General features: G+C 54.6%; 1 protein-coding gene across 1 annotated transcript in view; it reads left to right on the top strand.

Moving 5' to 3' along the window:
• The window catches only part of GRID2IP (glutamate receptor, ionotropic, delta 2 (Grid2) interacting protein), a 28,688-nt gene extending 28,385 nt beyond the window's left edge, over nt 1–303 (top strand). The window contains exon 18 of the mRNA XM_014550328.1: nt 49–303. Coding sequence (XP_014405814.1) covers nt 49–303 — 255 coding nt within the window. The remainder of the gene's footprint in view (nt 1–48) is intronic.
• The last annotated feature ends 12,665 nt before the right edge of the window (nt 304–12,968 follow it).

Here is a 12,968-nt window from a genome sequence, read left to right as displayed (position 1 = left end):
CATGGCTTCGCCCCTGGCCTGGTGACAGCGCAACCACGCCCCCTTCAGCCTGGGTGTGGAGAGGAACACCAGAGGCTGCGGCCTCGGCCTGGGAGCCACCGAGGTTGGGGCCTCGCCCACCCCTTGGACCCCTCCTGCCTGGGACCTCGGGCTGCTGTGCCCACGGAGCCCATGTCTCCAGCTACCTCAGCACTGAACGTCAGCCACTGCGAAGGTCGGGGTTCTGCGGGACCCCATCTCCCGGCCGAGCCCCAGCCTGAGTGCCGGGGTGCAGGAGCCACTGTGCACTCGCAGGGAAGGTGACCCCCCGGAGGGCCGCCATCGCTCCCTGGCCTGGCTGTGCCCTGGTTCTGCGGGCCCTCTGCACCTCATGCCACCTGGCCCCCAGGCACGCCAGCAAGGGCTGCCGCCCGAACCCTCAGGAGGTAGGGGACTCAGGGGTGGGGGGCTGTGACCTGCAGGTGAATTGCGAGTGGCCAGGGCCCTGGCGGCCTCTGCTGTCTGCTCCTCCATGGCTTGGCTCCCACGGGCCCTGGGGGTCGTCATCGGGGGGCACAGACCTCCTGGACCCGAACCCTGGAGAGGGAGGCAGAGGCCCTTGAGCACGCCACCCCCGGGCACTGTGAGCTGCAGGCCCCTCTCCCAGCCGGGCCTCAGGGCTGCTGGAAGCTGGAGGAAAAAGCACCCAGGGGGGGGGGGGGGGGGGGAGCAGGAGAGAAACAGTGAAGGGCTGGGTGAGGAAGATCCGATATGTTGGGCAGCAGCATTGAGGCTTTATGGGGGAGGGGGCTGGGGGGGGGCAGACGTCACTCAGTTTCCAAGCAGTCCGGCAGCGGGATGGGTGTCAGAGGCAGGCCGGAGAGACAGAGACGACCGGGTGGCGCCTGGACAGGACGTGGTGGCTGACAGATGGGTCTGTGATGGTCCCTGGAACGGGTCTGTGAGAAAAGCAGGCTTCGGGGGGAGGGACACCCTCTCGGACTTTCTGGGATCCCAGCAGCTGTACTTGTGTCTGGAGCTACCTGGGCGCAGGGGTGCGCGGGCCGGAGGGCGCGTTGACTTCTGTCCAGGCTCCAGCTGGCAGGCCCTGGCCTCGGGCAGCTCCCTGTCGCCTCTCTCCTCAACCTTCTCCCAGGGACTCTGATCCGGGCTCTAGGCCCGTCTCTCGGAGTACCCCCCCACCCCCCACCCCCGCCACCGCTGAGGCCGAACGGCCCACGTTGCTCTGCAGAGATGGGGACCGGCCCGTCCTTGTGATTTCTGACCCTTCCCGTTCCCGCCAGGCTCCCAGCCCCTCTTTGAGGCCATGGGTGTTCTTTTCTTTGTTTGGTTCCCCTTCGGTAGCCACCACATAGGAATCTCTAAACCAAAAGGCGTAATCCCAGGGCGGGCGGGCGGAGCCAGAGGTGGCCAGTGGCGCATTCTCCCCAGCTGCCCGTGCTGGGTGACTTCCACGCCTTCCCACAGCTGCGTCTGAGAAGCGTGGCCGGAGGCCAGTGCAGGCCCACAGGAGATCGCAGAGGATAGAGACTCCCCCAGGCCAGGCACGGGGTGACCCGCACTCGGGAACCCGTGTGGCATTTCCCTGCGAGTTAGAAACGGGTGGCAGATGCAGCCCCAGGCCAGGGAGCACAGCTTCACCTGCCGTCCATCGGCCACCTATTGGCCACACATGCCATGGAACCAGCTGTCCCAAAGCTCAGCTGCTGCGGCTCAGCGGGTAGAGTGTCGGCCTGCGGACCGAGGGTCCTAGGTTCCATCTGTTCAAAGGCCCATACCTTGGTTGCAGGCTCCTCCCCGGCCCTGGTCTGGGCATGTGCGGGAGGCAACCAATCCATGTGTCTCTCACATCCATGTTTCTCTCTCTTTGGCTCTCCCTTCCACTCCCTCTAAAAATCAATGGGAAAGTATCCTCAGCTGAGGATCAACAACAACAAAACAAAAGCCTCAGTCGCTTAAAACAGCAGCCACTTACTGCTCTGAGCTGGGCCCGTGGGCTCACTCGTGTGTGTGCATCATCTGGGGTCAGCTTGCAGCCCCACAGGGCTCCCTCCCAGGCCCGGGGCCTTCCTGGGACAGCTGGGTGCTTCCATGTGGCCTCTCGTCCTCCAGCCGGATGGCCAGGATGGTTCACAGGGTGGAGGCAGGGGTCCGAGCGACAAGCAAAGGCCCAGATGTCCCCTGGTGGCCTGAGCTCAGGACTGGCATACCGTCCCTCCTACCACAGTCTCCTCAAAGCAAGTGACAAAGCCAGCCCGGGGCCTGGGGGAAGGGAAGGCCGCTCCATGCTTGGTGAGAGATGCTGTAAAGGCACATTGAGGGGATCCAGGGAGGGTAAGAAGCAGGGCCATTTTTGCAATCGATGCACCGCACGCCCCCTTGGCCGGGCACCTGCTTAACTTAACTCCTCTTAACAGCCTCCTTAACTCCTCTGCGCCCCTGGCCCCGCCTGGCCCCAGCACGGCTCTCGCGACCCCTCTATCTGTGTCCTCCAGGTGGCATGCTTCCCACTCCCACTTACCTAGGCACCCTGCGTGCCCTGTCTCCTCTCCGCACACACTCAGCCCAGCGGGCAGCAGTGGCCCGCGCCTGCCTGGAAACCAGTGTCCCTTGTGCTGGAGGGAGCTCCTTGCTTTTCCTTTGGGAAATGACCCCTCCCCTACTCCACGCCCTGGAGCAGTGCCGATGGGATAAGGATGGTCTGGTGACTCTGGCCGGGCGGCTCAGGGCCAATTTAAGACTGGAGTTAGAACTGTTTGGAAGGGAGGGTTCCTGTCTTCAGGGTGAACTGCTGGGCGCAGAGAGGGTGGAAGCCTGAGGGGAGTGTTCAGGACCTAGCCCTGCAGTGCACCTGCCCGGGTGGAAAGCCAAGGCCGGCCATACATCTCTTTGTCGCTGGATCCAACCATGCCTGAAGCAGGATCTGGACTTGTCAGTTTCCAAGACAATTTGTAAACCTCCTCCACCCCCTCCATTTGTAAATTCTTAACTTTTATTTTAAGTTTCTGGCTTAGGCTGGTGTGAATGGGTCCTGTCCCTTGCAACACAGAGTGTTGACTAATACACCCGCCAGCAGGTGGTTGTAGATATTCAGCCTTTTAATGTTCTCAGCGAATTCTCTTCCTTCATAAATGCATTTGCCAATACCTCTGGGCTGCCTCCTGTGTGCCGGGGGTAATGCTGAGTGCACACGTCTTAGGGTCAGCCTCTCTGAGTTTGGTTTCCTAGGGTTGTATTTCATGGTGGTTCTACACCGAGTCAGTACAAAGCCCGATACGTGCGCCAATATGTGCACCCTATCCCCCACCAACTCCTCACCCAACAACATGGTGGGAATGCGAGCACTTTCGCCCCAGGAATTCCTTTATCTCTCACTTACACTAAGGAAGTCACACAGCCTAATTACATGCCACCTCTCCCAGTAACATCGGCCGGTGGTTGCCAGGTGGTGTGCTCAATGCTTTTACAGATTTCAATTCATTTCACTTTCACAAGGACCCTCTGAGGTGGACTTTGTTAGCTCCTTTTTACAAACAAAAAGTCTGAGACTCAGGAAGGTCATGTGACTTGCCGGATCGAACACGTGGGTCCGTTGAAATCCAAAGCCCATCCTCTGAGTGGAAATATCTTCTTTGTTTTGCTTAACACATTTTTTATGCTTTTTAGATTTTAATAGTAATGTTCCAAGGGCCACAGATGCTGGTGACTTCAACATAAAGCCCTTATACCTCTTTTCTTACCACTTCCTGTTCCTGGTCAGACTACGATAACAAAATAACACAGGCTGAGGGGCTTAAAACACAGGAATCTATATTCTCCTTGTGCTGGAGTCTGGACGTCCATGATCAAGCTAGAAGCAGGCTTGGTTTTTCCTGAGGCTGTTCTCCAAGGCTTGCAGATGGCCCCCTCCTCCTTGAGCCCTCACATGACCTTTTCTCCGTGTGTGTGTGTGTGTGTGTGTGTGTGTGTGTGTGTGCACATCCCTGTGTGTCTTCCTCTTCTAAGGGCACTAACCACATTGGTTTAGGGCCTCACCCATGTGACCTCACCTAACCTTGATTACCACCTTAAAGACCCCATCTCCAAATGCAGTCACATTCTGAGGTGCCGGGGGGTTAGAACTTCAACATTTGAATTTGGGGAGGGGACACGACTCAGCCCATCACTCTTAGGGTCAGCCTCTCTGAGTTTGGTTTCCTAGGGTTGTATTTCATGGTGGTTCTACACCGAGTCAGTACAAAGCCCGATACGTGCGCCAATATGTGCACCCTATCCCCCACCAACTCTGCACCCAATAACATGGTGGGAATCTATGTTCTCCTTGTGCTGGAGGCTGGACGTCCATGATCAAGCTGGAGGCAGGCTTGGTTTTTCCTGAGGCTCTTCTCCAAGGCTTGCAGATGGCCCCCTCCTCCTTGAGCTCTCACATGACCTTTTCTCCGTGTGTGTGCATCCCTGTGTGTCTTCCTCTTCTAAGGGCACTAATTACATTGGTTTAGGGCCTCACCCATGTGGCCTCACCTACCCTTGATTACCATCATCTCCAAATGCAGTCACATTCTGAGGTGCCGGGGGTTAGAACTTCAACATTTGAATTTGGGGAGGGGACACGATTCAGCCCATCACACTCCCTTATCAGGGGCCAAGGGTAGAATAGTCCTGTTTTCGAGGAGGCCTCAGAGATCCCTGGACTGAGCTCCTAAGGGAAAGGATTCCGTGAAGCAGGATTTCCTCACTCTCCACCCGCACATCGCCACGCTCCTGCCCTCACCTCCCTCCCTCGCTGTCAGGCCTTGCCCGTTACTCCAGTTCAGAGCTCATTTTCTGTCTGTGCTGTGTTCCTGCCTCCCGAGCTCCCAGGCATCTGAGTGCACCCGTGACCACAGCTCACTCCCCCTAACTCTCCCCGTTCCCTGCCAACACCCCTCCTCCCGCCGCCCCCTCTAGAACAGTCTTGGCTGGTGCCCTCTGGAGCCAAATTGTTCAGACTGTTGTCTACACCGGCTGCCTCTGCATCCTCACCACCCACTCACCTCCAGCACCGGGCAGTCTGGCTCTCTCTCTCTCTCTCTTCATCTCCCTGAACCTGCTATGGCCTCTGACAAGGAGCTGCCGGAAGGGCCTGCGGTCCTTATCTTAACTGACCTCTGTCACAGCCCCGCGGGCACTGTTTGCCCTCCCTTGGCAAATCCTCACACGCCCAGGCTTCAGGGGCCAGCTGTCTACTCCCCGGTAACCCTGTCCTCAGCTTGTTTCCCATGAGCTCAGTTGTTTCTAGACTTTGCACACAACAAGTGCTCAATAACTGCCCATTAAATCAAACCGAATACCATCAAGGCAGGGAGCTACCAAGATTTCCACCTCCTTCCTACTAAACAGTTTAACCGCCTGTATCCGGACCCTTAAAACCAGGCCTGCGGCGTGAAAGTCTACGGAGGCCAGACGAGCAGTGCAAACATGGCCTGGGCGGGTGTAAGGAAACAAGGACGAGGATGGGAAGTCACTGACATGCGGACAGGGAGGGCTGGGCCCGGAGCTGGGGAGTGGATGCCGGCTGCAGGGGACTCGCATCCCGCCCGCCATCCCTCCGGCCGTGGGCCTCCACGTGGGAAGACACGCCTTGTGGTGCCCAAGCTTTGGGCTTTCTCAGAGGAAGCCAGAAACCCAGATTTTTATTTGAAATGTTGGCAACCAATTCAAAGCTTTAAAAAAGATGCTCAGTCTGAACCAAAGAAAAGGTTTCCGTGGCCGGGGGAGCCCAGCGGGGGGTTTGCAAGCCCTGGAATAAAACATCTGTGTCAATGGCTGCTGCGTTTATACTCTGAGCCGTCCTGGACCCAGCACGGCTCTAGTTACCCACAAAGGGGCTTGGTTCGTTTCTAGTGTCAGCCAGGGAGCCGTGCTGGGGGCTCGCTGCAGTTCCGGGTGGAAGGTGCTGGTGGCCTTCTTCTGAAGATGGCCTTTGTTCTGGAAAGTCACTGGTTGGGCCGCTTAGTCACAGAAGGCGGGACCCCCGCGGTGTTCTGGGGGACACTGACGTCACCACGAAACCAAATGCTGTTCCACAGGCCAGGGGGGTCGGGGTCTGTCTAGTTGTACAAACGAACTACCTCTTTACCTTGAGAGTGACCCGAAATCTCTAAAGAGACTTTGCCTGGATTCTGGATGAACGCGGTGGTTGTGTGATCTTGGACCATGTGGGGTTGGTGTGAGGGTTTCCACAAAAGGAGATGGAGTGTCCAGGGGCAGGAAGGACTGGGTAGGGTGGGGAAGGGGGAGCCCTCTGGGCTGGAGGTGGGGACTCCCCACAGCAGAGGTGAGCTGGGTCCTGCCCCGTGAGAGCTACCACTGCGTGTCCGCCCCACTGCGCGCAGGGCAGTCTCCACGAAGTGGCCTTAGTTGGTCCCTGAACCACTTCCCTCCTAACGTGGACTTTCCACGTTAGGAGGGAAGTGGTTCAGGGAACGCAAATGTCTTGGGCAGACGTGGTGGCTCTGAGCTCAGCAGCTGGCCAAAGCGTCAAGCGCAGGGCGACACCCCTCAGCCATCCCCCAGAAACCCCCTGAGGAGGGGGCCCCAGGAGAAAGACAAGACTGGAAATGCACCCACAGAAACAGTCAGAAGTGCAAAGAGGCACTGAGGCACGTGGCGGTTCCTCGTGGAGTCCATCAGAAGCGACCAGGGTGTCCAAAAGCTCGGGGATCAGAGGAACGATTCCCCAAGAGTCAGAGGAACGATTCCCCAAGAGTCAGAGGTTGGAACATGACACACGATTAGAATGGTGAGGAGTGGTTAAGGTCATGGGAGGACGCTTATGATGTAATAAGTAAAAAATACAAAATGGATGGGCCCTAGCTGGTGTGGCTCAGTGGATAGAGCGTCAGCCTGCGGACTGAAGGGTCCCGGGTTCGATTCTGGTCAAGGGCACATGCCTGGTTGCAGGCACTATAGCTATCTGGAAGCCCCTTTCTCTCCCTTAATTTGCTTTTTTCTAGTCTTTTATGTGCTTTTTATACTGGTTTTAAGAGGCAACTGCTGCCCAGCTGATGTGGCTCAGTGGTTGAGCATCGACCTATGAACCAGGAGGTCATGGTTCAATTCCCGGTCAGGGCACATGCCCAAGTTGCGGGCTCAGTCCTAGTAGAGGGTGCTGAGGAGGCAACTGATCAATGATTCTCTCTCATCATTGATGTTTCTCTCTCTCCCCTCTCCCTTCCTCTCTGAAATCAATAAAAATAAAATATATATATATTTAAAAAAATAATAAAATGGATAGGACCAGATGACCTTGGGTGCAACAGGAATTTTTAAAAAAAATAATCATTCTTTTTTTCTTTTAAATATATTTTTATTGATTTCAGAGAGGAATGGAGGAGAGATAGAAACATCAATTTGATTTCTCATTGGCCCAGCTGTTTCTAGACTTTGCACACAACAAGTACAAAGAGATGAGAGAGAATCACTGATTGGCTGCCTCCTGCACACACCCCACTGCGGATTAAGCCCCCAACCCAGGCATGGGCCCTAAGCAGGAACTGAACCGTGACCTCCTGGTTCAGAGGTCGATGCTCAACCCCTGAGCCACGCGGCCTGGCACACGGGACTTTAGGAACCTTCCTGAGTGAGACAGGGCTGAGCGGGGCATCCCGACTTGGACTGGCCCGGACTGTTCTCACTCAGAGCTGACAGTGCAGGCACTGGGCGGTACCGGTGCTGACGGCTGTGTGATCAGCCCTGGGGTACTGTCTCCTGCGGAAATAGACACCATCCTCCCCGTCATCCTGGGGCAAGGGGGGCTTCGGGGCCTGACACGAGGACTCAGAGAGCCAGCTGTGGGCTGGACTGAAGATGATCCTGTTTCTGGCCCAAATTCCGAGGCCCGAGGCGCCTGCGATGTCCTCAGTGGAGTGAGTGAGAGTGCCCAGGGCACGGAGTGTGCGGACTGACCGCTGTCTCCCTCATCTGCACAGCCCCCCCGTGCCTGTCTCCCCAGGAAACCCAAGGGGCCCTGGGCTGCCATCGTCCACCAAGTGCCCTTGCCCAGTTGGCTAGTTTGGTGGAATTTGAGTGGGTCCCCGGCCTGAGCGGGGTCAGTCGGAATCCTGCCCCATGAGGTTTTAAATAATACCTAGAGATCCCAGCCTTGCTGGGACTGCTCTCCAGAACAAAGAGATGTGGACTTGCCGGTGGGCCAGAGAAGCGAAGAGAGAGGAGAGCGAGGTACAGGTCATCTCTGTTGCCATTTCTAAGTGTCTGCTATCAGCCATCCAGTCTGCTTCATGAGAACATCAACCTCAGATGGTCAAGTCTTTAACGAATGACTGATGTAATTCTGACTAGCGAAGAAATCTGCAGAAAGTGGTTCTCTTTAAATAATTGCATATTACTCAAAAATGTGTGTGCGTGTGTGTGTATGTGTGTGTGTATTGAGGCATATACACATATGTGCATATGTGTACACACACGGAATCATTCATAGTCCTCCTGAAGACATCATAGACTCAGATACATGACATGCAGAACTAAATCTCAGATATAACCTCACACATTGAGATTGACATCTTCCCAGCAAACTTACATGGAAAAAGAAACGAGGAGAGATAACAGAGTGCAGTTTTATATCAGGACATTTCCGAAGGCTTGATGGTGCTCAGACTGAAACTCACCTCATCAGCTCTAGAAAGAGTGGGAAGAAATGGCCACTCTCTTAGGTGTGACTAGGTCGATATGAGCCAACATGCTGTAATTTTTTACCAAAAAAAAAAAAAAGCCCTGTCTGGTCTGGCTCAGTGGTTGGAGTGTTGGCCCAGACCACCAAAGGGATGTGAGTTAGATTCCCAGTCAAGGGCACTTACCTCTGTTGCAGGTTCTCTCTCTCTCTCTCTTTCTCTCTCTCCTTCTCCTTCCCTCTCTCCCTCCCTTCCTCCTCCCTTCCTTCCACTCTCTCTAAAATTCAATGGAAAAAAATATCCTTGGATAAGGATAAAAAAAAAAAAAAGCTCAGAAAGCCTCTTCTATACCAAAAAAGATAAGCACGTACTATCCCCTAAGTCAGTGGTTCTCAACCTTCTGGCCCTTTAAATACAGTTCCTCATGTGGTGACCCAACCATAAAATTATTTTCGTTGCTACTTCAGAACTGTAATGTTGCTACTGTTATGAATCGTCATGTAAATATCTGACATGCAGGATGGTCTTAGGTGACCCCTGTGAAAGGGTCGTTCGACCACCAAAGGGGTCGCGACCCACAGGTTGAGAACCGCTGCCCTAAGTGGAGGGGCGATGAAGAGGCAGCTTTTCCTAAGTTCTTGGACCCTTTCAGTGTTTAACTTTGTATTGTCCTCACCGCTTGTTCTATGCATCTATTCCCAGGAATGAAAAGTGGCTGAGGGCTCTGAGTCCCTTTTCACTTACACACACACACACACACACACACACACACACACACACACACACACAGTGGCAAGCCCCCAGTCCCATTACTGAAACACACAGGTATAGGCTGCATGTAAATATTTATACAATCTGGCAACATCTCACTACACAAATCCATTTGTTTGGCAATGCTTGCCAATGCGCAGCCCCAGAATAAATGAGATTTACACCTGCAGCCGGAGTGAAGAGCCATGTCTCGCTTGCTCAGAAAATTCACCCCCCCCCACCCACACACACACCCACACACACACAGCCTTGGTTAGTCTTTCCTTAGACTAAGCACCAAGTGATGTTTCTGAAAAATGCTGTGTCAACGGATGCTGCCAATGCCGACTCAGGAGCTGAACTGCTGAGTCATGAGGGATCCCAGGTAGAGGAGACAGGGTGCATTTGGGCAGTGTCTTCTCACGCTGAGGGGAAAACTCTATCCTGGGGAGCCGGCAAGCCCATGGTGCCTGGACACGCCCTCATCCTACAAGTATCGAATCACTAGGTTGCGGCCCTGAAGCTAATATCATTGGATCTCAACAAAAATGGGAAAATCACAATGTTCTGAATTATTAAAGTTGTTAATCCCAATACACAGACACACACACACACAAAATCAGTATCACGTGAAGAGGTGACCAAAGAGTGTGCAGGGACAAAAATGTAGGAAAAAAGAGTATTTCGTATGTGTGCGAGGTGGTTAATTAATAAAAGCACCGTGAGGCCTTGCGCCAGAGGCCGGCCTGTTTGGAAGAGCTGGTCTGACTGCGCGCTCATCTCTGCTGGCCTGTGGCCGTCAACAGTCCAGCGGAGGTGCTTCGGGCACTTCACAGCTTCTGCCAAACCAACCTGATTTGTCCAAATCACCCAACACCGCCGTCTCTCACTCAAGCTTCCATGTGGGAACCTGTTTCCCTGGGCAAGTGTCTTTCCTGGAACGGGGTGAGGTGCCTGTGCTGCTTGGCCCCACATGGCCTCCCTTGGGCCCTGCAGTCATCGAGGCAGTGGCGGGAGCGGACCTGGGTCCTGGCTGTTGCAAGAGCTGCCCTTGGCCAAGCAGGGTTTTGATCATACAAGGGACTAAGCTAAAGCCACCGCCAGCCGCCAGCCAGTGGATTCTAGAGCCCCTTGCCGGGAGCTGGAGCAGGAAAGCGATGTACCATCCCCGTGAAGACTGCCCTCTCTTCGCCCACAGTCGCTCCTTTGGCTTAGAGGTTTAAAATGAACTTCCTGATGGGGAAACCCCTGCAGAACAAGGACGGGATGGTGGGCCTGCACTCCAAGAGAGAGGGACAAAGTGACCGGTGCTGAGAGGGCTTGGCGCTGACCCTCGGGGCGCCTGCCATGTCTTCAGCCCAGGACGGAGAATTTGGAAGAGGCTTAGAGTGAAGGGGAATCTAAGAAGAGGCTGTGATTTTGGCGAAGGTGCCTGGTTTAGTGCTGTAATTACCTTATTTTCTTAATATGTATATTTCTTGGAGTAAATCCTATATAATAAAAGCCTAATATGCAAATTGACCGAACGGTAGAATGAGGCGGGGAACAACCGGTCGCTATGATACATACTGACCACCAGGGGGCAGACGCTCAATGCAGGAGCTGCCCCCAGCCCACGGGCCTCAGGCCAGCCAAGGTGGGTGCCAGCAGGGGTGGGGGGGTCCCCATCTCCCTGCCGGTTGCCCCACAGATCAGCCCTGATCACTGGCCAGACCTAGGGACCCTACCCGTGCATGGATTTCGTGCACCAGGCCTCTAGTATTTTAAATGATTGATATCAGTGTTTAAAAACAAAAGTATTGTGTTATTTTCTGGCTTCTGTGCTGTTTGTGGCATCTGTCAGCGGGTCTGGCTTCATGGTAAGCGACCACTTTCTCAGGGACAGAGGGCCCCACACTCAAGGCTTAAAGCTCCAGGGTCACCATCTTCAAATTCTTAATAGTTTTATCTTTGAATTTCTGTTTTGCATGTGACGTCCAGTGAGACAATAGAGTGGGTCACAGAGCCGTGGCCCCTGCGTGGTTCCACTGTTGCCACCTTCTCGCTTCATCAGGAAGGGTTCTCGGCTCTCCTGTCTCCCTGGCAACCCGGCCTCCATCTCTCTGCTCCTGCCCAGTGACCACTGCCACCTTCCACTGAGGTGGGGGCCTGGGTGTAGGTGTGGCGTGGGTCTGGTTGACCGTGTGTGCCCTGTGGCCTATGTGAGCAGGGCATGGCAGTGGCCATCCCACTGTTGGGTGGTCAAGACTCTCACCCATCCCTGATCCAGGGACATCCTGGCACCGAGTCTGTCATACCTTTGAGGGTGCCCTCTGCCAGGGTTGAGGTGGTGGCGTGGACAGAGGAGATGCCTCGCCCCAGCAAGGCCAGCTGGAGGGAGAGGGAACCAGTAGCTACCAGGCTCCGTGCATACTCCACCCAAGTCCACGGCGGGCCCGGGCTCCCTGGAGCAACAACGCTGGCCCGTCCGGGATCCCCATGCCCAACGGTGTGCTCTCTTGGCCTGCACTGCACCTGGGGGCCCCTCTTCTCCTTCCGACCTTCCGGCATCTGTCCTGTGTCCATCTCTTCCAGCCGGGTCTGCGGACATCTAAGGACAAGCCATGACTTACGGATTGTGTGCTCCCAGGGATCCCGCATCCGTGGTGAATGCTCTGATCCTTGCATTCGAACTGACGTTGCCCGATATACAGACAAACAGTAAAATTCACCATCACAATTTAGATAGTTTTACTTTACTTAGAATGAATGGCAGTAAATAGCAAACAGGAAACGCCCCGAGTTGGGAGAGACGGCAAGACAGGGGAAAGCTTATATTTTAGTCTCTTTAACAGCATTTCCCCATGCTTTCCCCCCGGGGGAATCCCACGTTTCTGAACGGGACCCCACAAATTATGCAGGAGATTCTGTTTGTCAGCTTCATTCCGTTGGTAATTTCTTGTGATTTATTCTCTCATCCTGCAGAGCTGTTCACTTTTCTACCTAACTTTGCACTCTTTCTCAAAGGGATCCCCAGAATGATAACACCTTCAGACTTCCTCTTAAGTGAGTTGGCGACTCCCTCCCCAGACACCCCCAAAATCGGCCTTACCCTCTGTGATGCCACCACGGATTCATTTTTATTGTGGTTCTCAACCTTCTGGCCCTTTAAATACAGTTCCTCATGTTGTGACCCAACCATAAAATTATTTTCGTTGCTATTTCATAACTGTAATGTTGCTACTGTTATGAATCGTAATGTAAATATCTGATATGCAGGATGGTCTTAGGTGACCCCTGTGAAAGGGTCGTTAGACCGCCAAAGGACTCGCGACCCACAGGTTGAGAACCGCTGTTACACTTTCTCATACAGTAAGCCTGAGAGCTCTTACTATAAGCGGGAGGGGGGAAATCGCTCACAGGGGGAGTGTCATTTCAAAAATTAAAGGAAATCGCTGGCACCCGAGGAGAAGCCGGAAACCAGCAGTAGGGAGTTGGCGAGAAGCCAGGATCCTCCGCCACGAGCCCGGGAGCGGGTGCTCCCCGCCCGGCCCGCGTTCCGGAGCGTCC

The sequence above is a fragment of the Myotis brandtii genome, unplaced genomic scaffold (assembly GCF_000412655.1).
Source record: "Myotis brandtii unplaced genomic scaffold, ASM41265v1 scaffold6, whole genome shotgun sequence".
NCBI lineage: Eukaryota > Metazoa > Chordata > Mammalia > Chiroptera > Vespertilionidae > Myotis > Myotis brandtii.
This window is presented reverse-complemented; position numbering and strand designations above follow the sequence as displayed.